This window comes from Trichogramma pretiosum, unplaced genomic scaffold (genome assembly GCF_000599845.2).
Source record: "Trichogramma pretiosum strain Unisexual culture from Peru unplaced genomic scaffold, Tpre_2.0 scaffold142, whole genome shotgun sequence".
Classification (NCBI taxonomy): domain Eukaryota; kingdom Metazoa; phylum Arthropoda; class Insecta; order Hymenoptera; family Trichogrammatidae; genus Trichogramma; species Trichogramma pretiosum.
This window is the reverse complement of record NW_019641633.1, coordinates 177699-205626: the sequence shown is the minus strand read 5'-3', so window position 1 is coordinate 205626 and position 27928 is coordinate 177699. Positions and strand designations below refer to the sequence as shown.

Genomic DNA, 27928 nt, shown 5'->3' with positions numbered 1-27928 from the left:
TTTCATACGTCATTTTAATCGTTACAACTTTCTCTAGAACACAAACCTCTAAAAAATTGATTTTTTCAATTTTTACGATTTTGGCACGAGGTTTTTTGAAATAATGCTGTTTTCAAGCTGAATTAACCCTCATAAAAAAAGTGGGGATAATTTTTATAACTTTTTAGAGGTCCGTGTTCTAGAGAAAGTTGTAACGATTACGAAGAGATATTAAACAGTACGATCGAACTTGTAGTTTTTTCTCAATCGCTGGCAAGAGCTGAAAAAAAGCGGTTTCGAGAAAAACGCGTTTGAAGTTTTGTTCTGTACATATCGAGCACGCTCTAATTACTTTGCTCTAATTACTTTAGAATAACTTATTTTTTTAAATTTGGACAATTTGCAACAAAAAGTTCATTGTTAAAATTGTTTAAAAACTAGGATTATTAATAAATTACCAAATTTGAGCCTCTGAAAAAATATCATAGAAATCCCCAATTTTTCTAAAAAAAATTTTGGGATAAATGTGACATCGGAGTATGTTAATCGTGTATCAAAGTTGAGCCCCTCTCAGATTGAAAAATAGCCATTTTTAACGTATTTTTGCGTATTTTTCTAATTTCCGTGGCTCAAGCCCCGGTGCATATTTTTTAACCCGGTGGGTCGCATTTTGGTCAAGATATGGACTTTTCTTGAAAAAATTATGCAAAGCTTGATAACCACACCCTCTTCGTTATGAAGTGTCATCGAAAAGGGATGGAAAATAGATATACAGTGGAGGCCGTAACGAGTTCGGATATAGCGAGAGACCGGCTATTACGAGAAGATTTTGGACATTTGGTTGGTTCCAATGCATAAAGTATAGGAAATTTGATCGATATAACGAGTTTAATATAACGAGAAGTCGGTTATAACGAGCAAAAATTAGAAAAAATTTTGGAAAAATTGAGGTTTATAACGAGAAATTGCATGTTTACACTCGTAGCTAAATACTCGTACGCAAACTCAATAACACAGAATTATGTACTAAAAGCTTATTTTGAGCAAGTTAAATGATCAGTTTTACAGTTGCTTTCGTAGGGAAAACTTGTACTTTTATCTTCGTAAAATTTGAAAAAAACAAAAAAATAATTTTTCCAAATTTTTCGAGGCTTCGCATCGTCCTGAAAAAATAATTTTCGTTAAAAAATGCGGTTTTTGGCTTAGATAAGTGTGTTAGGTAATCTGAAAAAATTTAAAAAAAATTGAGGTTATGTTTTTCAATACGATAAAAAACTAAAAAAATGTTCGAGTTCTATATCAGCTCATATCGCCGTGTCTCGATTTTCAGAATTTTTAATGATTTCATCTAAAGGCCTGAAGCACTTAAAAAATCTGAAAAAATTCAAGGTTGTTTGGATTGTTAAAAAATGTTTTTATAAATTTTTTCAGATTTTTTTATTACTTCAAGCCTTCGAAATAAATATAGATCAAAATTGCATTTGTACCGGAAGTGGGGGGTAGGTGCTAGGGGGGAGAGGGTATAAAATTTTGGTTTTGGGACCTTTTTACCATGTACTATAACATACCAAAAGTGCGTTAAGATCGGTGACATACGTGCCCACGGTTTTTTAAAAAAAGTATTATTTTGACCCTTCTATTGCGAAACGCGTCGAACGGACTCACACCCTGAACGAGTCGCGACCGGCGTGTAAAAGTATGAATGAATGAAATTAAAGTGCGATGAAGGAAATATCAAGAATGCACAAATATATCGAATGACTAATGTACTATTTAACTTTCAAAGAAAACGGTCCGTGTGCCGAACATTGCACGGTAGTGCCCAGATCTTGTATTATTTTTGTTATCTTTAATAATAATAATTCATTAATATATTTATTAAATTGAAAGTCTCCGAATCATTTCTGAGTCCTGATCGTGCATTATAGGCATGAGAGGCACGAAAGGCTAAGGTTCCGAAAAAGTGTAAAGGTTTGTACTGGAAAATACTGCTTCTAATTCAAAGTAGTGCGATCCAATTAGTGAGTTGCTCAAGCATTCTTAGTATGTCACAAGGATATTTTGCCTAACGATGACTGATGAGACCTCATTGCTTTTAAGTTTGTTAACTCTGTGAGATTTTGAATCAAAATTAGTGGTGGTGTCGATGTAACATGCATGTGGACAGAAGAATTTTGAAGTAACGGGCGTGTATAGTGTAATAATTTGGCTCTGGTGAGCGCTGCAGGCCACAGCGTGTATAGAGGTGGAGGGAGCATAGGGGTTGAAAATACCTTGCCTTGGTCTGCAGTGTCACACGTTTCTGTCGCAAGCCTGCATGTGAACAACAAGATTGAATCACGTGCCACAGATTAAATAAAATGAGCGACCAACGCTGTATTCGCAGTTTCTGTTCCTGATGCGGTTGATGAGCGAGCCGGTTTTTATTAGCACACTAAGACATGCCCGAGATTGATATGTCACATTTAAGTAATATAAAATAGACGTGAGGAACGCCTTCAACTCGTCGCGGTGGAATGAAATTCTCATCGTCCTGAGCCAAATGGAGGTCCCAGCTTATCTGTTGCAGATGGTGATTAACTACTTCCACGACAGAGTGTTGAAGTTCACCATGGATAATGGAGCAAAGTCTTACGATGTGACGGCTGGCCAGCCACAGGGATTTGTACTAGGCCCCATTCTTCGGAACGTCATGTACGACAAGATCCTGAGACTCAAGCTACCGGAGTCCACAAAAATCATCGGGTTTGCGGACGACATTGCAGTCACAGTGGTGGCCAAGCAACTAGACCTGGTCGAATTTTACTCAAAAGAGACTATACATCTGCCTTTCCTGCTTTAAAAATCATCTCAGTAGACATTTTTCTTGTTTGTTTGTACTGAACTTAAAAATCGACTTTGACCATGTAGTCGAAAATCGGGTAGAATGGGCAAAAAACAGCCAAAAATCCGGCTTTATACGCATTACGTTGTTACATATCTTTATTTTAAGCTCCGATGATCGTGGAAACATGTTTATTAGCCTATTAGTTAATGAATCGCGGAGTTAAGAATCGCAAAACATCATATTTCCATTTTTGGCGCGTAAGAAAGTGAAAAAGGGGCGAATTTGAGCAAAAAACAGCGAAAAAAATATTAATCGACGTTGAGGAGCCAGAAAGAATTATTTGTACACGTTTGCCTTGAACGAGCTTACATTTTATACAAAAAACTAACAAAAAATCAATATTACAAATCGATTTTAGAAAAAAATCTAAAAACGGCCCACCCTAATGTATACTGCCAATAGTAAGGGAGCGGGCGTTGAGCCCTGTGGGACACCAGATGTATAGTCCATGAAGTCCGTCCGACTACCAGCATCATCCATCACAGCCTGCGAGCTATTCGACAGATAGGAGTGCAGTAAGGCGAGAGCAGTCCATTCTTTACACCTTGCCTAATATCCTCCGTGATCTTGATCAAAGCAGTTTGTGTACTAAAATTCTTCCGAAAGCCTGATTGCCTGAGTGAAAGCATATTGTACGTCTCGAGGTGTACAGTTATCTGAGCCGTTAGCAACTTGTCAAAAACCTTAGCAAGACGCGCCAGGTTAGCGATCGGCCGAGTCTGAGATGGTGATTGGGGCGTGTGCACCTTACTAAGAGGCCTGATAATAGATTTTTTCCATAGTGATGGATATTGACAAGTTGAGATGGACAAGTTAAACACAGCGGTAAGAGCTGGTATGAGGAGAAAGAGAGTGTTGCAGAAATACTACAACGTATTAATGTCTCGACGCAACAATCTATAGTGCTGCAACAGAGCTGCGCATCGTATCTTCTGGTATGCTTTATACAGTCCATCTCGAGATCTACATTTGTCGTTCCTCCACAGGATTACAAGCTCTCCTCCACGAGGAGAGAATGCCGCCGGAAAACACCGTCCGGCTCATGCTCTCGAGCGAGCCGAACTGGCTCGCAGTTGATTCATTTGTCCACTCAGTTTTGATAAGATTGAGAGACGAAGGAACGAATGGAAGGGGATGACCGGACGATGCAGCTAGAAGACGCCACTCCATACGAGCAATCATGAAGCGCATAAAGCCAAACCCTCCATTCCCGTGAAGTAATGCCTCGACCTTTTTTGCAAGTTTTTCGACACATGTTGTTGTCTTAATGACTCATGACAAAACTATATCAGGCAGTAGTTGATATCTTTAGGAAGCTTTTCACATAGTTTTGGAAAAAAAGTATGGTTCGAACTCGATTACATTTCTTGTTATTTGTTTTTTTCAAGTTGTTTCCGTTTAATAACATCACAGGTTGCTCCAATCACTTTGGAATGAATTTTCTAAAAATTTGGACAGCTTACATCAAAAAAGCTCTTGGTCACTCTTACTTTTGAATCATTCTTCTCTAAACTAGGAATTATTAGAATATTTGCGATTTTTCATGAATTTCGAAAAAACGCTCAAATGGCCAACTTTGGGCCTCTAAAAAAGGGTCATAGAAGGCCCCAATTTTTCTAAAATTTTTTAAAATTAAAAAAAAAGACAAAGCCGACATCTAAAACAAGTTTTTCATATTTGCTGCTTCGCAGGTTTTTTAATAAATAGAGCTTGCTCAGAATTATTGAATTTTAAGCCTAAAAAATGCATCGTACAAAAATAGCTGAATTTCAGCGAATTTTGCAAATTTTTAACTTCTGAAACCGGCGTTGGAAAGGTGAGAAAAAAACCTATCAGATAATTTCATGCAATTTTTTCCATAGTTGATTCTACTTAGCCATTTCCTGGAAGAAACTAATACACTTTCCGATTTTTCAATTTTTCGTAATGTCGTTTTTTGGGATAAAGTTGTATTTTTCTGCATTAAAATAATTTCAAAGTGTATACTAATTTATACCATTGGATTTGTCATAAAAAATCCTAAATTTTGGTGGTGTCAAAAAATTTTCTAGATTTTTTCTGTTCATTTGCCACTCGCTCGAAAATAAACTTTGCGGAACCAGCGAAAAAGAACGATCGAAAAAGTGTATGTTTTGAATGAAATTGTACTCCTAGGTCAAAACTGACTATGGCATTCGATTCTGCAGACAAAAACACATAAGAAAATGTATAGTCAAGATTATTTTTACCCTCTTAACAGAGTTTGAAATAAATCGAATGATAGCCCGATTTTGCTTCTTTTTTGGAGCACGTTTTTAAACTTCAAAAATCCATCGACACCATCTAAAATCATTTTTTTGAGTTCTAGTTTACGGGAAAATTTATTTTAAACCTCAAACTTTCTAATTCCGATGGATCCCCCGAGATACAAAAAATTTTTGAAAAAGTGGACCACCCTAGTGTGTGTGTTATGGTAACTGTACCAGATGTTGACACAGCAAAGTCTGATTTGAGAAATATTATTGCTATTGTCTTGGAAGAAAAAGACAGCTTGTTTAAGGGGGCTCGTCGGCAATCATAACAATAATACAACGAGGCATCTGTCTGTCTCTTTCTCGCATTAGGCAGGCAACCGCACGCACTATTCGAAATCAATGGTTTTACGCACATTTTGTTTAATTACTCATTAATTAGTAAGGTAAGTCGTTATTTTTAACATACTAATCGAAAGGTAGTGACTTGAAGCATAACACATTCGTTTTTTGGTTAAGATCTGTCATCTAATAAGAAAGTTATGGCGTAAAATGTATGAAATTATGACGGCATCCCATTAGAGCCCATGTTAAATTTACTATTTTCAACGGCTTCGTTCTCAAAAATTAGTTCGGTAACCTTGGCTGGAATTTCTACAGCATATCAAGGGTCCTTTAAATTACATTTCTGCAAAGTTTCATAAATATCTGTTGTCACTCTCAATGAAAATAGAAGAAAAATCGATACATTTTATTTCGTTAAAACGTTCTTTAACATCATGAAAATACCCTGTTAAAATTTTAGAACAAAATTCATGGAGTAAAAAAAGTTATTCTAGATTACGCAAAGCGTCTTGCGTGCTCCTTATGTACAGAATGTCACGTCCCCAATACAGGGCCGAACGTACCGTATTGTGTTATCTAATTATCAACTTCCGATACGGCTGAATGGGGAAAGAAAGATAGACAATGGTTACAATTTAAAATATATTTATTAATCTTACTACTTGGCTGACGCTGTGTTTCCAATTTGAAGGGCCGACGATTAGGTATTCTCACACAATTCTCTCACTCTGCTCTCTATTGTCCACTCCCTACACTCTTGACCGTTGGTGATCTCGACACTGACTGGTTGTACGACTCGAAACTTATTACTTTTTACACTCAACTCTTCACACAATTTTTAGCCCGGTGATGCAGTGTACGAATACGACTTACGTGAATGACTGACTGCCTGAATTCCCGTTCCGTATTTATATCCGAATGCGCTTGTTTTTACTTCCGCGTTGTCGCTCGGAGAATTTCCGCTGAGCTTCAAAACATGTTTTTGTTATTTACAAAATTTCTGCGCGTGGCCCAGCTGACACCAATTCGGGTATCATAAACCGATTCGCACGTTTGTATCGGCGACGATCGCGTAATTGGGAGATTCCCCGATTGCATTATGCTGTCATAAACCGTGCGTACGCGTGTACTCGCTATCGCTCGCGACCGATCGTGACTTTCCTGTTTTGTCACGGCGCTGTCATAAACTAATTACTTACAGCTGAGTGCGCGTGCGCGTGTACTCGTTATCACTCGCGACCGATCGTGACTTTCCGTATTTTTCGTCGCGCTGTCATAAACCAGTTAGTTACAGCTGGCTGCATGTACGTCATTGGATCGTGAACCGAGTCGCGCTCGTGCGTTAGGTCACGTACGTTGACGGTGACGTCACAAGAACAAAACTTGGGACGCGTGTTTCTCGAAACCACTTTTTTCAGCTCTTGCCAGCGATTGAGAAAAAACAACAAGTCCAATCTTTATGCTTAATATCTCTTTTGAATGGTTACAACTTTCTCTAGTGCACAAACCTTTAACAAGTTAAAAAAATCATCCCTAATTTTTCATGAGGGTCAATTCACCCCAAAAACAGCATTTTTTTAGATTAACTCGTGCCAAAATCATAAAAATTGAAAATATCAACTTTTGAGAGGTTTGTCTTCTAGAGAAAGTTGTAACGATTAAAACGAAGAATGAAACATGAGGATCAGACTTATAGTTTTCTCTCAATCACTGGCAAGAGCTGAAACACGGATTTCAGCAAATTCTTTCTACAGCCAACAAAATGGGTCTCAAGTCCCATAAAAAAATTTTCTTTTGTAGTATCATGTAAGAGGAACAATACCAAAAAGGTCCGGAAAGAATAAGATTTATAGTTTTCAAAAAAAATTGTTTTAAAGTGAATTTTTTTACAATTTGCAATGGGAATGTCCACTTAAATTAGATACCAAATATGAAATTATTAACGAGATGTATACAGGGTACATTCTACATTCTACATTCTATATTTTTCTTTTTTTTTGTACAATCTTTTTTTTGCGAAGATCGGAATTAGATGTATGTCAGCAATTTTGATTTATTGTTTTATAAATTTTAAAGAATAATAGCATTGCTGTTTAAAGTTTCGATAAAATTATTCGTATACTATTTAAATTTTTTACCTTCTATTGTAAATACTTTCTACACTTTGACTTGTTGCAAGTGGACAAACCAATGACAAAACCTTAAGTGATAATTATGCAAATAAAAATGCATTTATTAAGTTTAAGCCAATTCAACATTTTTCCATGTTTCTTTGCTTCATTTTGAATGAATAAAACGATGATGGAAGTTCAGGATAGCATCCAAGATAACTAAAACACCTTTTTAACTTTGAAAACGCCTTACCGCACGATTCGAAAGTGAGTTTATGACCAACCTTCATTGTAGATATCTTAAAATTTTTGTAAGAGTACCGAGCTCCACTTAAGGGCTTAATGGGGGCTTAAAATCAAAAAAATTTTCATTTTATTTTCGAGTAAGATTTTTTTTCTCCTTTCTCCATTGCATTTTTTGAAACTTCAAAATTTTGATCATTCAGTGAGATACAGCTTTTTCCGTGAGCCATTTTCGTATACTTTGCGTGTTAAATTTTTTTCTTTTTTTTCTTTTGCGTTTTCTGGCGTTTTACGTTTTTACAAAGTGCACCTCAGTTGTAACATTCAGAGCGTACCACTTGAGTTACAGCGCTAGGGTCGCTTGCACTTCTTCTGAACATCAATGGTAACGGTCACGACCTCGGGCGAAGTGATCGAACTCATAGGTCACTTTCAATCAGTAAATTCATGATAGAGGTCACAAAAAAAACGTAAAATGAAAAAAAAATTGTGCTTCAGTGTTTATGCAGAGTGTTTTAAGGGTCGGCACGCCCGAGGTTGTGACCGTAACCATTGATGTTCTGAAGAAGTGTACAAGACCCTGGTGCTGCAACTCAATCGGTACGCTCTGAATGTTATGACAACTGATGTGCACTAAAAAAATAAAACGCTAGAAAACGCAAAAGAAGAAAAAATTTAGCACACAAAGTATACGAAAATGGTTCACGGAAACAGCTGTATCTCAGTCCATGGTCAACAATTTGAAGTTTCAAAAATGCAATTGAAAGGGAACAAAAAATCTTACTCGAAAATGGAATGAAAATTTTTTCGATTTTAAGCTCCCTTTGAGCCCTTAAGTGTAGCAGAATTTTGAGAAATTTGTTAGAAAAATTTAAATGAATAAAAATTTTTAAAACAATTTAAATAAAGTTAAATTTCTTACATGGAAATGCTTATAATGCCAAGTAAAAAAATTTTTTTGACTTATGTTACGGCTGGAGAGCCACTTTATAATAAATAATATATATTGATTTTATTCTGGCTGGTGACAACGAGGGAAAGTATATATGATGTTATTTATTTGTTTTGGAGTGGAGTAGTCGTTATTATTTGTTATTATAAATTACAATGCAATATCATTCATACATTCAGATACGAAAGTTTAACTTACACCTAGGCTTACTCAACTAATTAAAAATAATATACATAAGCCTGGTGGACGATTCTCGGTGTAGATCGTAGCTCACTCTGCAATTGGTTGGCTGGCGTTCCTGGTCGGCTGCACTGCATTAACTGCACTAGTCTCGATTACAAGTTACACTCCGCATTGGACTCGCGGCACAATTTAATACAAGTCTGAATAGTATAAAATCGCGGTACAAAGTGACGTGAGCTCTGCACACCGAATAAGATGATAGTCGAATCGCACAGAGGCCTCCGTGGGTCCTCAATATATGCTACTAAATTTCGCATACAAAAATAGGATAAAGTACCTGTCAGCACCTGCTCATCCGTGAGAACCTGACGACAGCTTTTGCTGATTTTTACGAGTTCATTGCTCTTCCTGCTAAATTGGCATCGCCTCACATTTAATCAATGCTTTGTATGGCGTGTCTATTTCACACCTTTGTAAGAGGTGTAGATTTCGATGTTCTTTTCATAGAACTCGATGTTTTTATCAATTTTATAGTTGTGTTTTTCACTTAGCTTGATGTCGTCAGATCCCGTCGATTGAGGCTGGCGCGTCCGTTCGTAGAGTGAAATTTCATGTTCATCGTTGTTTGAATATACATTATTTTTAAGAATATTATAATTGTTTATAATAAAATGAGGGTGACGTGACACTTATATGAAAATCGATCACACTTAAGTGGAAGTCGGTACTTTTAGAATGATTTTTAAATATCTACTACCATGAAGGTAGGTCATAAACTCTGTTTAGCGTAATACGTTTTTAAAACTGAAAATATGTTTTAGTGATCTTGGGTGCTTCATTGATACCCTGGACTTTAATTATGGTTTTTTAATTCAAAAAGAAGCGAAGAAACATGGAAAAATGTTCAATTTTTTACAACTTAATTAATACACGTTTATTTGCATAATTATCACCTTAGGTTTTAACACTGGTTTATCCCCTTAATAAAAACTTATAATTTTTTTAAGAAACGTTATGATTCAATTTCATAATATTATTAATTTTACCATTTTTACTGAAAATATGCCTACGTACACCAAAAATGAGCTGTGAACAAATTTTCGAGTCTCAATAGAGTATAAGGTGTAATCCTAAAGTAAGGCGTACTTATCAACATGATTTTCAATCGGAATTCGGTAATTATTGAATCGGAACTAACGTAGAAGTTCGGTAAAGCCTGAACTAAAATAAAGTTTGCCTTAGGTTGAAAAATTTTGGAGTAAAATTACAACTGATATGGTCTCAACTGCATCAAAAGCTGGCTACTTGAATAAAAATTATTACAAAATTATGTTTTTTTTACTCACCTTCTGGCCACTGGACACAAACTGAAATTAAAAGCGAATGTTTAATAATAAATAAAATATTTATGATTTTTCATTCATTTATATAATGTAGTTAATTATTCATCTCGCTACAAATAACTGTAAAATAATTTTCACCGAATCATATGTCAAAAAAGGATGGTTTTAATGTGTATATATTTTATTGCCATTCGGAGCGCGGCACGCGCTCCTCGATAATGCATATACACCTCATAATTTTATATACGATTTTGAGAGGGTTTGAGATCCAAACGTAGAAAACCAACCTAGTGTTATATACTCCGTAGTCGGAATTCTAACAAGAGACCTTTTTTATAATAGTTTTCGCTTATTGCGTAGGGGTAGGGTAAAAAGAAGTATAATGCCAAAAGAGGTATGATAATAAACTTACAGTTTTTATTGGGAATCGTCGATGATGGTGGTATTGCACACACAAACACAGTACAGTTTAGTAGTTTTCGATACATGGGCCATAAGTAACACTTTTTGGCACGGCGTAGTTTAGGGCCCGAACGCAGCGAGGGTCCTAATAGCTGGGCCGAAAAGTGTCCCCTATGGCCCGAGTATCGAACAACATTTTATAGTACTGTGCAAAGTTCACATTTATGCCCCCTTTTCCGAGCCATGAGTCGCACTTCTGGTAGCGCGAAGTGAGGTTATCGCACGAGCGTAAGCAAGTGTCTCATTTCCGTCAAGTCTATCTTATTTCCACCTCCCACAAATTTTCCAAAAAATTTTAAAAGCGTCATTTTTACGCGTTTTTGTTTATTTTTCCCGTGATTTTGACACTTTTTATTTACTGCTCTTCACTCGCATTTGCCCAGGCCCGAAGACCTGTGGGACAAGAGAAACCTGGGGGTATGCGTAGTGCATATGCACTATACCCTCCTTCTTCTCCTACAGGGAAAAACCCACCCCAAGACAGTCAGAGCACATGGGTGCTCATCCTGCCGAATGGTAATCGGAAAAATCCGATTGTCCTCACCAGGACATGAACCCAAGGCTCCTCGAGCGGCCTTTGTTTCTGTAGCTAGCAGGCTAACCACTGAGCCAACGATTCCTCTAATATTTCGTCCTGAAGTAGTACGAAAATACACCTGAAAATACTTTGGAATTGGGGAATTCAATAATGAACCGTTGAAGTCACTGCTTAACTTCAGAAAGGGAGATCAAGGGAATGTTATTGAAAAATTTGTCAACTTTATGTATGTGGGAGTCGGAAATTTATTGTAACGAATCCTTGAATTCACTTTTCCAAATGTTTGAAATGGATAATTCGCCGAAATTTTAGGGTTATCCAAAGTAATTGAAAAATTGTCGATTTCAGGCGGAGTCCTTGTAGTTTCCAGGGCTGTGCGAGTCCTCGAAAAAACTCGACTCGTCGAGTTCGATTTTTTTTCGAGTTCGAGTCGAGTACTCAATTGTTGAGTACTCGAGTTTTTTCGGGTACTCGCATTTTTTTCGAGTACTCGAGTTTGGACGGGTACTCGAATTTTTTCGAGTTTTCGAGTTTTTCGAATACTCGAAACATATTTAAGTCTGAAGTAAATGAATGATAAATTCACAGTCTCTAGACCACCTCCCTTTGTGTGCACGTGCTTATAAGTGTGATATTCGCAGTGGATTAAATTGAAAGAAGAAAATAATTTAATAGCAACACACTTCATCACACTTACAAGCACGTACACACAAAGGGAGGTGGTTTAGAGACTGTTTGATTTATCATTTATTTACTTAAAACTTAAATATTGCGAGTACCCGAAAATACTCGAGTACTCGAAAAAACTCGAGTACTCAAATTTTCCTGACTCGACTAGAAAACTCGGGTACTCGCACAGCCCTAGTAGTTTCTAATATTTTAACGAATATATCCATTATGCTCTCTCCCTCTAATTAATTTAAACATATTAAATCACAATAATTCAAATAATTGTTATTACAGCAGGACTTTATTTATCGTCTGACGGGACATGGCATCACTAGCGTGCGCGTGCGAAAATATTTGCCATCCAGAGCTAGGTTAAGGTGGTCAAAAGCTCTATTAAATTACTTGATACCTCGCAGTTACATATTTAACCTCACACTTCTCATTGAAGAGACTACTACAAGGTGCTATTGTCAGGTATATCTTCCAATCTTAATCTCCCCAACCAGGAGATATTAGAAAAAGCCCTCTCAGCGATTGGCCTAAAAAATTACACATATTTTATCGCCAAAACAAGAAATTGAACTTCCAAAAAGGCAAACCCTGCGAACATCAATAGTAAACATAAATCTAGATCTCTAGTTTTTAAATACTCTTCAACAAATATTCGCGATCACTTTATCTCTCAGTCGCGCAAACTTTCTACATTTAACTTTCAAACCCTATTCAACTCAGGTACTTACACTTTTTTCACCGCTAATCTTTTTCATCAATATCAACACACTAGTAATTTCAGCAACATTTTAACTAAATAGCAATACACTTTATAATTAATTGTACAACTACCATTACTATTATCTACTATTTTTGGCAACAAGGACATATACTGTTGTCATTAGAAATCACTACTATTGATATCTGTATTATGCTGCATATCATTATTTTGTTTATAATTTTATTGTTTATCAATGAACTTGCTGAAATGCAGACGGGATTCGCTCTACGCCTAATAAATTATTTAATCTAATCTAATCTAATCTCTCTCTCTCTCTGTAGAGTAGAACGGTCGTGTGTCGGATTGCTCTCAGTGTTTTGTGCTCGTGTGCTGGTTGTTTGTGTTTTAAATTTTTTCTGACTTCACCTGGGTGTGAGACGGGTCTGCAGTGACGTTTTGGACATAGCTCAACGCATGCGACTTTGCTTGTCGCGGCTAAAAAAGCCCATTTATGACAACGGCTGTATCGCTAATTTTACAATTTTTGACTTATGGATTGACTAACGTCTGTGAGCGACGTGAATATTTACATTTACGTATCGGCGGTTGAGCTTGTTTACACGCTCTTTGCTCGCCAATATGTTACCATAGGTAAAGCGTACTGAGCTCGGTACAGCACCACCGACAAAGCGCTCTAAGCCTGGCGCAAGCCTTAAAGACTTCATTGACGAATTGGAAGATGATGCCCGGTTTACATCTCATACTACGATGAGCTTGACCAGCGAGGATCTTGAAAAGTTCTCGCGATCTTTTTTGAAGAACCACACTACACTCTTAAGCATAATAGCAACTGAGAAAACCACGGAGAAGAACGAGAAAATACAAGCGGCTATGAATTCGATGTGGGAAGGTTTCTTCGCGGTTGTATGCGCCTATACTGCCAAGCTCGCCTACTTCGATCTCGCAAATAATTGCAAGAAGACTCTTGCCGCTACTTGTAAGAACATCAACCAGGCGCGACGGCGTTGAAGACGGAAGCCACGAAGACTCAGTCAGCGAAGTCTAATGTGGAGTCTACGTATTGTCGCTTGTCGCAGCGGTCATACCCGCGTGCGTGGTCGACCTATTGCCATAAAAAAGAGTAGCAGGATCACCGTTGGATTGTTCACCGTTGGTGTGGATCACAGGTGGTTGGACCGAAGGAGAGTGTAGAAGTGAATATGCGCGACGCCCCTACCGTCAAAGCAGCACTCGTGAGATCTGTCAATCCGGCGACACTTAGTGGTCGTATGAAACGAATGCACTACGGCCGCGGTGCGACGGTGGTGATTGAGGGCGAGGGATTGTGCGCGGACACCTTTAGTGCATGCCCGGAGCTTGTAGCTGCAGGCCTGGAGGTCAAGCTGAGCTCGCTGCTGGACCGCTCGTCTCATTGTGCATGGCGTACCTGTTGAACTTACTGTAGATGAGATCGGCGAGTGTATCAAGCAGGACATTCGTGAATTACGATTGTGAAGTTTTATTTTGTCTTCCTTTGTTTTATGTTTTATTTTACTTTCTTGACACAAGTTCACTATATACGTATTATATTTTGTTTTGTTGTTGTACGTTAGATATGTTTATACCTGTAATTCTTTGAGCTAGGCTACAGAGTGCCAGTCTGAGCCCTTAGCCGAATAAACTTTACTGTACTGTACTGTACTGTACTCTACTTTACTCTACTCTCTTTTTCTCTGGATATAGAACAACACAGACACACGTTTTCTTGCTCCGCTATGAAAGTTCTTTACTGCTCTGGACCTGCCTTTGAGCGATTTGGTTTTTCGATTATTGCGTGCCAAAACATTCATGCACATTCATGCTTGGTTATTTTCTGCATTGGGATTCTTCTGGTCTGCAATTAGTATGGGAAATTTACTACAACAAGAACTGCCACCACAGCTTGCTGATTTTCTTCAACGTTTCGACGCGAAGCTTGACAAGCTATTAACGCACCTCATGATCTTTGAAACTTCGATGACTCGGTTTGAAAACAAGATTACAGTTCAGGAGATACGTTCAGAGGATATGTCTGTTGAATTAACAGACATTCGTGCTGATATTGTCATAGTAAAGAAGTCCTTGAGCTCTATTCTCGCGTCTACCCTTCCGAGTTTGGTGTCTCCACTGGCTAACTCTTATGTGTCGGACCCGTGTGAGATCCTTCTCACTAGACTTTCGAGAAACGTCGAATCAACGGAGGAGGAAGCTCTCGGCAAGGTCTTCACAGCTATCGAGCTTAACAATTACCACAAATTCTTGGCTAACACTCATGCATGGAAGCCTAAAAATAGACGCAGGCCTGTTCCTGAAAATACCAGGTCATTCATCTTCAAATTGTCTCCTCCAAGTGTTCACAACAATCGTGTGATGAACGCGTCCAAACTGGCTTCAGTCAACACTAATAAGCTTTTTGGTAAGGGTGATGGAAAGATTAGATTGCGCCCCTTATGGCCAAGTGAGATCTTCAGTCTGCCGAATAATGCCTATGATGCTACTCAATAACTGAATTATGCTCATCCAACTGTGAAAAATGTCACAGTTTTTATGCGCGAGACGAATGACTCTAAATCAATCTCCATATCAAATGAATATGACATCAGGGCACTGAAACTTAGGTCAAGATGACGACATCCAGGCGATTGGATGTACACCTGCCATCAGTCACGATTGCACACATAAATTCAAATGACAAAAAAATATAAATTTTAAAGTGGCTCAACATGTACCCTAAACTAACCTGATGACTATACTTAAGCTCCGTTAATTCATGCTGTAATATTGGATGCAAATTTGATATTTCTCTTCACTTGCATTTTCACACAAGCAAACAATATCTTTACTCTGTTACTGCTACTTCTGTCAGTGGAACTCAACATTGCTTGTATACAGAGGTTTATTTCAAAATGTAAACATCAGAGGCAGCACCATTAACAGTATAACAATTAATAGGAAATCTCAGCTAAATTTAAATGCACATGTTCTTGTCTCACCTAAATGACCAAATTAATGTCACAATCAAAAAATCAGCCGAAAGTTCCAATTGAGGGCTCAAAGGGGCCTTAAAATTAAAAAAATAATTTTATTTTATTTTCGAGTAGGATTTTTTGTCCACTTTCAATTGCATTTTTTAAAACTTCAAAATTTGATCATTTACTGAGATACAGCTGCTTCCGTGAACCATTTTCGTATACTTTGCGTGTTAAATTTTTTCTTCTTCAGCGTTTTCTGGCGTTTTACGTTTTTATAAAGTGCACCTCAGTTGTCGTAACAATCAGAGTGTACTGATTGAGTTGCAGCACCAAGGTCACGTACACTTATTTAGAACATCAATGGTTACGGCAACAACCTCAGTCCTAACACAAATGTATTAGGTATCTATCTTTATTTTCTGAAAGAGGGGTGTTTATATTAGGGCAGAACGACAAAACACTTTTGACGCCGATGGCTTTGTAATAGCAATTTATTGAAAGTTTATGATGAAAAAAGAGAAAAGCCGCGAGCTGGGTGCGAACAAATGATGTCTTCAGGTGGTGCATGTAGCCTGAAGTTTGAAATTCGTAAAAACAATATATTTATGCCTCAGTATGAACTCTTTACCAAATTTCTCTGCGCCGGATTAACCGATTGGGCTGAAAGTTTCAGGGCTTGTTTTACATGTTAACAGAAGTCTCTGTAAAATTTTAGCCCTATAGGTGCCTTAGAAGTAAAGATATAGTTATAGGAAGGTTGAAAAATGACATTAAATTAATTTTTATTGTTCTTTTTCTATCTTTGTACAGCTATACGTTGCGTAATTTTGCTGCTATTAAGACGAACGAGTTTTTCGTCTTTCAAAGACGTTTTCAACCGTGTAACTTTACATAGCGTTTTTTAATTTTTACTGAAGCTACATTATAAAACGTCGAACCTTTTGTATCGCGCGTAGTACTAAATTTAGCGCTAAGTCTGTGAATTTATCATAGACCAGATATGGTATGATCATCACAGAATTGAATCTTGAATTTTCAGTAAAACTTTAAACAGCTATATCTCCAGTTCTAGAGGAGTTTGAGAGTTTTCAAATATACCAAATTAAAGGTAATTTTGTATTCTTTAAGGCCATATAACTATCATTGAGGTTCAAGTTTGTCTAGCATGCGTAATTCTTAAGAAACTAAAAAACTAATAAGAAATGTAGTTTCGAGCGTGACACAAAAGGTTCGACGTTTTATATTGAAGCTTCAGTAAAAATTTAAAAAACGCTATATAAAGTTACATGGTTAAAAACGTCTTTGAAAGACGAAAAACTTCTGTCTTCTTTCACTATTATTTACATGTAATAACCCCCTTTATTAGCGGCTAATGATTCAATATATACTACATCAAGTCCAAGCACCTGGAAAGCCCTTGCACTTGTACTTTTTCGTGTCCTGAACACATGTAAAAAAGTACAACACTCCAGCTCTATTGGCTCACTGTCCAAATTCAGATAAACAAACGAATTTAAGTCAGAGTACGCAAAATTATGCAATAATGTCTATAATAAATATGAAACATGTTATAGATGAACTATAATGCGGCGAGACTTCAGAGTGATTTCCCGATGCTGTTGTGCAGTGCCACGAGCGACGTCTCTTTCTACTAACTAGTAATAATAATGGCATTAATTATTACGTTAGGTGACATTGTTAGACCCTCCCATATAGTACTTTACTATATATATTTTTCAATAAGTCAATTTAAAAGCACTTAAAATCATCACGAAGAATTGAGGATCACGGCTCGCAGGAACGCGCAGAGGTCGTCACTATGTCGATTAACAGAGGCACGGGTGCATCATACAATTCTAGCCACTTAATATAGTATGTCCACAATAAAGCAGACACATTTTCCGATCAAATAAAAAATAGTTAGAGACATTATTGACTATATGTTATTCACATCAAATTAAAGGGAATCGTATAAAGTTTATGAAATTACACTGATATAAGCGATAAAAAGCAAAATTTTCAATAAATAATCGATGAAAGTTACATGTGAAAAAAAAAATTTCGAAAAAGGATTAAAAAAATTTTTTTTAGAAAGCTAATTTTTTTCGACGGTGTTTGCGCAAAAAATATTAATGAAAACTATCATTGCTTCTCCAAAATAATTTATTTTCAGTGTCTTGAAAAGTTAATTTTTACGCTACAGCGTGCAGCGCAAAACGTCCTTAGCAACGCCGGCCAACAATGAGCCACTTCCCCGCCACATGCTTTTTGGCTTTGGAATTATGAAATAATTAAATAGAGTCAATTAAAATTTATAAAAAAACCTGAATTTCCCGTCGAATGCTGATTCAAAAATTATCCATCTCTATAAATGTTAAATTTTTTTTCTGAACGAAAAACATCCATTAGTGACAACGTTAATTGCTGGATTCGTGCTTTCAGCCATTTCATGCAGGGTAAAAGCCGTCGAAAAAATATTCAATAAGTACACAAAATGACAGTAATAATAAAACAAACTTATGTAAATAAAACTTATGAATAAAAGCTTGAAAGTCGACTCAAGCAAGAGTACAACAATTCGTAACTGCGATGGGGATATTTAAGACGATCAATGATACAAGGCTGGTGCAAAAACCGTCGATTCGAATTTTCAAAAGGTTTTTCAATTCTCGATATTCATGGGTCATGGGAAACCAATTTTAAACATAAATCTTGCTCTCGTTGGTCGGTCGAGGCAGGCGCAACCAAAGTCGTTGCCAACATGGGCATATTTTATGACAGCGATGGCACGCGGATGGTACAAAGACCGTCGATTCAATTTTTCAAAATGTTGTTCAATTCCCGATATCCATGGGTGATGGAAATGAGATTTAAAAGAAAAAATTTCCTCTCGACGGTCGATCGTAGCTTGCGTGGATGACCTCGTTACCGTCTTGGTCTTGTTTTGAGCGATTGACGTTAAAGGCTCCATCGGCGATGACAAAGGTTTCCTCGAGGACAAGCTGGACCTCGTCGACGCGAGAGGCTACGTCGGTAACAAGGACCTATTCGAGTCTTTGAGCCCGGGCCCTCAGACACGAAAGTCCTGTCAGCGAAGTCAAAGCCATCCTTGTGGACGAGCTCAAGCTCATCGCGGTGAGAGGCTACAACGGCAACGACATCTTTCGCGCCAGCTTCGATCGACCGATGAGAGCAAATTTTTTGATTCAAATCTCTTTTCCATGACCCATGGATATCGAGAATTGAACAACATTTCCAAAAATTGAATCGTCGGTCTTTGCACCATCCGCGTGCCATGGCTGTCATAAAATATGCCCATGTTGGCAGCGACTTTGGTTGCGCCTGCCTCGACCGACCAACGAAAGCAAGATTTATGTTTAAAATTGGTTTCCCATGACCCATGAATATCGAGAATTGAAAAATCTTTTGAAAATTTGAATCGACGGTTTTTGCACCAGCCTTGTATCATTGATCGTCTTAAATATGCCCATCGCAGCTACGAATTGTTGTACTCTTGCTTGAGTCGACTTTCAAGCTTTTATTCATTTCATATTTTCATAAGTTTGTTTTATTATTACTGTCATTTTGTGTACTTACTGAATATTTTTTCCGAAGGCTTTTACCCTGCATGAAATGTCTGAAAGCACGAATCCAACAATTAACTGTTACCCTCATACGCATTGCCACACCACTGCGTGCGTCCCCCTCGAGCGACGTGCACGGCTGCGTGCGTCCCCACTCTTGCGACGTACACAGCAGCACTCGTCCCCACCTTTGCGCCGATGGCCAATCAGCGCGCACTCGCCTCCTATATAAGCGAGGTGCCCGGCCACGCAATATGAAGTCGTCTCTCGGCTGCCAGCCAGAGCACATCGACTCTCGTCCTCGCGCTCGCGGCGACGAGCTCTTGAGAGTTGCGACCTAGGGACTTCATTCAATAAAGTAGTTGGACTCGTACTCGAGTCTTTTTGTCGCCTCCGATTGTCTCGACCCGAAGAGGGAAATCGATCACGGCGCCAATCCAAAGAAAAAAGAGAGGAAGGGCCGTAGTTCTACAACGAGGCCACCCTCTCGTGTCAGGCATCTTGGAACAACGCTGCGTTGTACGGGCTGTGCCGGCCGGCGAAAATATCGTCAAGACTCGTCAACGAGCCATTGAAGAAGTCAAGAACATCTGTAGTCTGATTTCATTGCCCGGGACCACCTACACCAGCCGCTCGTGCGCATTGCTGCACACGTGGCCTTATCCCCCTCTGCCAGTGCCTTGCCCACAACTGTGGAAGAGGACTGTAGCAAGAAGAGAAGTCGACCCTGAGCCAGTGGTCGATCTCACGGCCGCGCCACTTCAATCCACAGCATCTGCTAACCGCACTCCCCCGACTGTCACTGAGTCACGGTCGTCTGACGAGCAAACGTGCCAGCGACAACACCAACTGACCAGGGTCACGGTACCACCGGTCCGACCGCCACTGTGGGAAGTGTCGGTAGCGAAGAAGACGACTCAGGACAGAACGTCACGATCCGCCAACGCTCTTGACGAATACGTTGCCTCTCATCCGCAACTACACAAACTACCAAGGCCAGCTATCTCGCTTTGCCCGGCTAAACGTGCTCCTAAGCCAAAATCTGAGCCACGCTTTCCTCGCAACTCTCGTTCCTCACCCTCCAAGAGGCCCTCGGCTAGAAGAGAAGCAGAGCTGAGACGAGAGCGGAGAAGGCGCTTCTAGGCGACTACAACAGACAATCGGTCCTTTTCAGGGCCACACAAAAGTCTTTTAACGTAGTCTCTTTCTAAGATCCTCGTCATCAGAACGTGAGTCAGCAAACGGTCATCCCTTGACCACTCTGACCATCAGCCTAGCTTGGCATTCGTCCTTCTCAGGACTTTTCATCTACGACAACGTGACATTGTACAACATAACGTTGTCACTAATGGATGTTTTTCGTTCAGATGAAAAAAATTTAACATTTATAGAGATGGATAATTTTTAAATCAGCATTCGACGGCAAATGCAGGCCTTTTTATCAATTTTAATTGACAAAAAACAGCAATATCAAATAACGGCAATAATGGTTTGATGCAGTTTAAGGGGACATTTCATTAGAGTTACTAGCTAGGATTTTCGTTCGAACGGTTTCATATTCAGTGGTTTACATACTTTCGAACACTTACTACAGAATTTGGAAGTATTTTTGGCAAACTTATATGCTCTTCAAGCACACTGTGTTCATAATAATAATAATAAGTTTTACTAATTTTTTGTAACCATACGTTTAAAAAAAATATCATAATATACTAACCGTTGGGAAGCCCTGTTGCTTTTTTAGTTTGAACTCGAGCTGTAGCATTATTAACCTGAAAATATAAAAATCACCCCATTTTATATACTATATGTTCGAGCGTATTCTTATGACAGATATTTTGCTTCCCCCTCTCCTTCAAATAGCTTCGATATGATATAAAAGATATTAGATGACAAATTTACAATGATTTCTCATTATAATGCGATGTTGCATATCATTTTTAATATATACGGGATAAAATTATACTTATTTTGCAAAAGTTTGCGCACATATGTCACTCATTTCGACGCGTTTTAGGTATGTTATGGTACATAGAAAAAGCATCAAAGCCGAGGTTCTAAACCCCAAGGTCGCTTATAAGCGCTACCCAGGTGAGAATATGACCCGAGATTTCATATGAGAACTTACATGAGATCTCAAGTAAGTTTAAAACTTCGATAGGGTATATTCCTGCTTAAAGAAAATCAACTGGTAAATCAATTTAATTTTACAAAATTTTATATAATTGGAAATTAAGTTTTATAGATTAATTTCAATTAAATTAACCTTTAGTTAGGACGGATTTATTAAGGAATGGTAGGAATTTTCGATTCATCAATATAAATATTCATATTTTCATATAAAAATCAATTTTTATTTCAATTTTTTTATGCATTTATATTTTTCCATTAGACTGTAAAAAGTAATGATATTATTTTCTACAAACCAAACATAAAATCAACCTCAAATTAAGCATACAATCAATATTAACTACTTACATTACAATAAAGTACAGCTAATTAATTAAAAAAGATGAGAAGTCTGTAATTAATTTTATTTATTTGCACGTACAAGTAGTTAAAGTTGATCTGATACTTAGCTCGAGGTTAAGAAAGTGGCCAATGGCCCATCAAACAAAATGAAATCTTATAGAACAAAAATTGACTAAGGCGAACACTTGAAATCTGATGCCAGTTAGATTGTTCAAGTTACAAAGGTCACATCGACAAAGGTCTTCAGTCTTATATTAATATAATGAAGTGATTTTATATATGTAACTAGACATGACCCTTTCCTATACTGAAAACCTTCATTTTAGGACACCTGTAATATGCTAAACACTTATTAATAGAATTTCACACTGTACAAACTTCAAAACCTGCATCTTTTTACATAGCCAGCTTCAAAATTTCTTATCTGATGACACTTGACAGATATAATGCAAAGTTAACCAAAACATGGATGCAGTGCCTGAAACAAAAATTATGACACAAAGTATACATTTCTTGACAAGTACATATGTATGTATGTATGTGTGTAATATAATAGTTTTATTAGAGATGAGGTTATTTTGTTTATGAAATACGTTACTTATCTAATAAAGTTTTTGAAAAATCCAACAGCAATTCTGCTCTGCTGCTACGTTGTTGCTGCTGCACTTCAGACACGAAAATCACTTGCGGCGGTCGATGCACGCAGTGCCGAAGTGTCTCTGTCTGTCTCACTCGCTCTAACAGTCGACTGCTTCTGCTGCTGCTTCTTCTGCACGACAATCAGTGTAGACTAGTCTCTATTCGAGCTGCAGCAGTAGCAGCAGAAGCAGAATTGCTGTTGGATTTTTCAAAAACTTTATTAGATAAGTAACGTATTTCATAAACAAAACAACCTCATCTCTAATAAAACTATTATATTACATACATACATACATACATACATATGTACTTGTCAAGAAATGTATACTTTGTGTCATAATTTTTGTTTCAGGCACTGCATCCATGTTTTGGTTAACTTTGCATTATATCTGTCAAGTGTCATCAGATAAGAAATTTTGAAGCTGGCTATGTAAAAAGATGCAGGTTTTGAAGTTTGTACAGTGTGAAATTCTATTAATAAGTGTTAAGCATATTACAGGTGTCCTAAAATGAAGGTTTTCAGTATAGGAAAGGGTCATGTCTAGTTACATATATAAAATCACTTCATTATATTAATATAAGACTGAAGACCTTTGTCGATGTGACATTTGTAACTTTAACAATCTAACTGGCATCAGATTTCAAGTGTTCGCCTTAGTCAATTTTTGTTCTATAAGATTTCATTTTGTTTTTTGGGCCATTGGCCACTTTCTTAACCTCGAGCTAAGTATCAGATCAACTTTAACTACTTGTACGTACAAATAAATAAAATTAATTACAGACTTCTCATCTTTTTTAATTAATTAGCTGTACTTTATTGTAATGTAAGTAGTTAATATTGATTGTATGCTTAATTTGAGGTTGATTTTATGTTTGGTTTGTAGAAAATAATATCATTACTTTTTACAGTCTAATGGAAAAATATAAATGTATAAAAAAATTGAAATAAAAATTGATTTTTATATGAAAATATGAATATTTATATTGATGAATCAAAAATTCCTACCATTCCTTAATAAATCCGTCCTATCTAAAGGTTAATTTAATTGAAATTAATCTATAAAACTTAATTTCCAATTATATAAAATTTTGTAAAATTAAATTGATTTACTAGTTGATTTTCTTTAAGCAGGAATATACCCTATCGAAGTTTTAAACTTACTTGAGATCTCACATGAGATTTCATCTGTTGAATATCGTACGTGAGTTCCCATGTGAGATCTCATATGAGATCTCATGTAAGTTCTCTTGTGAGATCTCGGGTCATATTTTCACCTGGGTAAAATCAATGTGACCGTCTACTTTTGATTAATACCGATCTGTAGTGGTTTTAGTCTTGAAATATCTAAGAAAATTCATGAAGGTCCATTCCAACTGTTTGGAAGACAAAAGGTCTAGAATTAACAGTCCAGTGTCAAAAGATCTAAAACCCAAAGTTGAAAGAAATGTCTATAGGAACAAAAATCCAATTTTCGGATATCAAAAAAATTACGCCAAAAAACGTTAATTGGCCCGACCTCAAACAAGTCAAACAATAAGAAATACATAGCTGCAGTACACCTATATCTGGGGTGATTCTGGTTCTTAGGGCGTAAAAAATGAAAAAAAAATACGGATTTTAGTCCAAACGGTAAGAGTTGACACGTGTTGCAACTCAAAAAGCCGAAAATTATGGAAGACTTTTTTTTAAAAAGTTCTCAAAAAATTCTGAAAATTTTTTGGCTTTTATTTCAAGGGGATACACCTGTGTTTATGCCTATAAATGAAAAACATGAAAATTAAGGATTACTATTAAAATTTTTCGTTTCTGATGTAAAAATATGTTTTTATAGGTCCTTTTACAACAAAAAATATGTCTGTAGTTTCTCTTATTATAGAAAATCATCCATCAAACATGTATATTGACTTGTGATTTCCAAGTCATTGACCGCATGATTTTGAATTCTACTTTTCACCAATCCGGATCTTTGCTGTCTCAAAAGTTTTGTAATGAAATTCTTTTCCACTTAAGTGTAACAAAATTTTAATAAAAGGCTTGGAAAATTTTTTTCACTGTAAAGTACAAAAAAAATGACAAAAAGAGCTATTTTAATAACGCTTATTGCTATATTTGGAGATTAGTAGATCAAAAAAATAACTAAAACAAAAATCTGCTACACTTAAGTGGAAAAGAATTTTATTACAGTTGACCCCCGCTATTCGCGGATTCGCTATTCGCGATCCCCGCATATTCGCGATTCAACAAATGAGGGTATCCTCCGTCATTCGCGGATTTGGACCCCGTATATTCGCGATTTTATGTAACCATCTTCATATTGTAATCGAACTTGTGTTTTTTTTCTCGTTGAAATTTTCATCATGGCTCCAGCAAATAAATCTAATAATAATAAAAAAACAAATTCTAAGGGAATAGTTAAAAGAAGTAAAAAAATTATGGACATATCAACTAAACTTAAAATTTTAGAACTTTTAAATAGCGGCGAAAAAGTGTGTGCTCTGGCGCGAAGATTTGATGTTAACGAATCGACTATTCGTTACATTTATAAAAATGAAAAGAATATTCGGGATGCTGCATCGATTTTGGGCTCTCAAATGAAACATGCCAAAGTTAATCGTCAAGAGAATATAGTGAAAATGGAAAATCTTTTGATTGTGTGGATACAAGATTTAATCCGAAAGAAAATACCATTAAGTGGCGCTGTGATACAGGAACAAGCTTTGACATTTTACCTATATTAACGCGTAGTATGTTATTCAAGCATCAATGCGAAGTAGCGATGTCAACTTACCGTGAACTGCAGAAAGATTATATGAGAAGAGCTAAGCAATCCCGTCTATCCGATTTTTTTGTAAAAAAGTGAACTTTATTGTCTTTTATAATATTTAAAAACAATAAATTTGGTACAAAATGATATGACATGGTACGATACTCTTGTTTGTCCATATAAAATAATGTAAAATGGGCCCCGGTATTCGCGGATTCGCTATTCGCGGTACTTTTTTAGAACCAATTAACCGCGAATAGCGGGGGTCGACTGTACAAAACTTTTGAGACAGCAAAGATCCGGATTGGTGAAAAGTAGAATTCAAAATCATGCGGTCAATGACTTGGAAATCACAAGTCAATATACATGTTTGATGGATGATTTTCTATAATAAGAGAGACTACAGACATATTTTTTGTTGTAAAAGGACCTATAAAAACATATTTTCACATCAGAAACAAAAAATTTTAATAGTGATCCTTAATTTTCATGTTTTTCATTTATAGGCATAAACACAGGTGTGTCCCCTTAATATAGAAAATCGTTAAGTTTAAAAACGTGATGTAAAATTTTTTTCATGAAATTCGAGCATGAAAAACTACGTTTTTAAACTTTGCGAGTTTCTATACAGAGATGAAGCATTGAGACGAAAAATTTCAGGGAAAAAAAAACGTCTTATAATTATTCAATTGTAAAGTTTTTTAACCGGCAGTCCAAGGGGAACCCCACAGACAAGTTCAAACTCAAGTCGACACAAATCAAAATACAAATGTATTGACACGATTCGTGTCATTTTATTAAAACTCGATCTGTCACTATTCTCATATACAAAAAACTAGTTTCATAATCAACGTTTTGTCAGGCAGACGCTGACCTCTTCAGGATAAAAAACAGTTAAAATTAATACATGTAGCCGAATCGAGTAGCCACAAGTCAATGAATCAACAAAAGCAAGGCTCAGTTATAATACAATATGTGGTAAACATGTCAACACTCATATTACTCGATGTTATCTATTTAAAATTTTACGATATTTATATAAATTTTATTTAATTCGCGCAGATCTTCTTGCTTGTTTAACGTAACGTCATGTCTTTTTATACTTGAAATTAGTCGAAAAACAAGACAAAAATATTTTTAGAATTTTTTGAGATCTTTTCTGAGAATCGCTTTCGATTTTTTTAGTTGCGGTATGTGTTGATTATTACATTTTGAACTCATATATAAGTCATTTCACGTCAAGTCTCCAGCGCGAGGCCAAAACGGCATTATTAGGCGTAATCACCCAATTTCTAACTCACTATAAAAGTACCCAAATACACCTTGAAGAAAAAGTAACCTACCAATTCGATGGGAAATTACCTCAACTTTTCGATAGTGAAGTCAGATTTTCAAAAATTTTCCATTTGCTTCGGAAAAATGGTCGGAAAACCTTCAAAGTCAAATATCTCAAAAAGGGACTTTTAAGATTTTTTCTAAATAGTCTCAATCGAAAGCTGAGAAAATTTTCTATCGATATGCAAGTTTTCAGAGTGTGGTAATGATTATCACTTACAAGGAGAGCTTTTCAGGTGCGGGTTATGGATTTGCTCCAGAATTTTTTTGCGGTCTCTTGGTACCCAATACTGAAGCTCCCTGTACTTAGTTTGATCCAATGGGCCTTAGGGCCCATTTTGTAGAGGACTTTCCACATTATAAAAAAATCTTTGTTATTTTCTATATCGAAGTAGAAGTACTGAAACGAAAAAATGGGACGATCAAAAGTTTCAAAATTTTTCAAAGAATCTGCTCGAATTTTTTCAGAATTTTTGGGACCATCTACCACTCTTTTTACGAAATCTCAAAATCTACTAAAAAAAGCGTCAAATTTGGGCCTCTTGAATTAAGTGATAAGTGGTCCCAAAAATTCTGAAAAAATTCAAGCAGATTCTTTGAAAAATTTAAAAACTTTTGATCGTGCCATTTTTTCGTTTAAGTACTTCTATTTCGATATAGAAAATAACAAAGATTTTTTTATAATGTGGAAGATCCTCTACAAAATGGGCTCTAAGTCCCATTGGATCAAACTAAGCACAGGGAGCTTCAGTATTGGGTACCGGGAGACCGCAAAAAAATTTTGGAGCAAATCCATGACCCGCACCTGAAAAGCCCTCCTTGTTAGTAAAACACAAAGCCAAACGTGTAAAAACGTGAAATTTGGGGCCATGCGGGGTACTGAGCGCCAAAACAGCTGCCAACACATTAAAGATCAAAAAACATAGATTTTCTCTCATTTTTAAATCGCTCGTGCAATAACTTCAACAATAAAAAAATAATAAATAAAAATAGTGTAGGACAAAATGCCTCGTTTTTGCATATTATATAATAGTAATTTACAAAACAAGTGTCCTCATGGCAAGAGTATCGTACAAAATTTTATACTACTGGGCAGTAGTCACATTTATGCCCCTTTTTCCTATACATAGGTCGCACTTTCTGGTAACGATGATAACGAAATTTTCCGAAATTTTGGATAACGGCAGACGAACAGACTTCATTTGAAAGCACATCAAAGATCAAAAAGCATACATATTCTCTCCTTTTAAACTTGCTACGCTCGTGCACTTACCTCCTATTTGCGTTATCAGAAAGTGCGACTTATACATGAGAAAAGGGGCATACATGTGAGTTTTGCACAGTACTATAAAATGTCGTACGATACTTGTGCCTTGGGTATACTTTTCGGTTCAGCTATAAGGACCCACGCTGCGCTTGGGCCCTAATTTACGCCGTGCCAAAAAATGTTGTAGCGAGTAAAAAGTG

The 27928-nt window shown here is 36.8% G+C and overlaps 1 protein-coding gene across 2 annotated transcripts in view; it reads right to left on the bottom strand.

Moving 5' to 3' along the window:
- LOC106649785 (RNA binding protein fox-1 homolog 3-like) overlaps positions 1–27928 on the bottom strand; it is a 128047-nt gene that overhangs the window by 34665 nt on the left and 65454 nt on the right. For both annotated transcript variants that reach the window (XM_014367400.2, XM_014367401.2), the window contains 2 exons: positions 20968–21022; positions 10278–10298 (listed from right to left, as the gene is read on the bottom strand). In XM_014367400.2, the coding sequence (XP_014222886.1) occupies positions 10278–10298; positions 20968–21022 (76 nt within the window). The remainder of the gene's footprint in view (positions 1–10277; positions 10299–20967; positions 21023–27928) is intronic.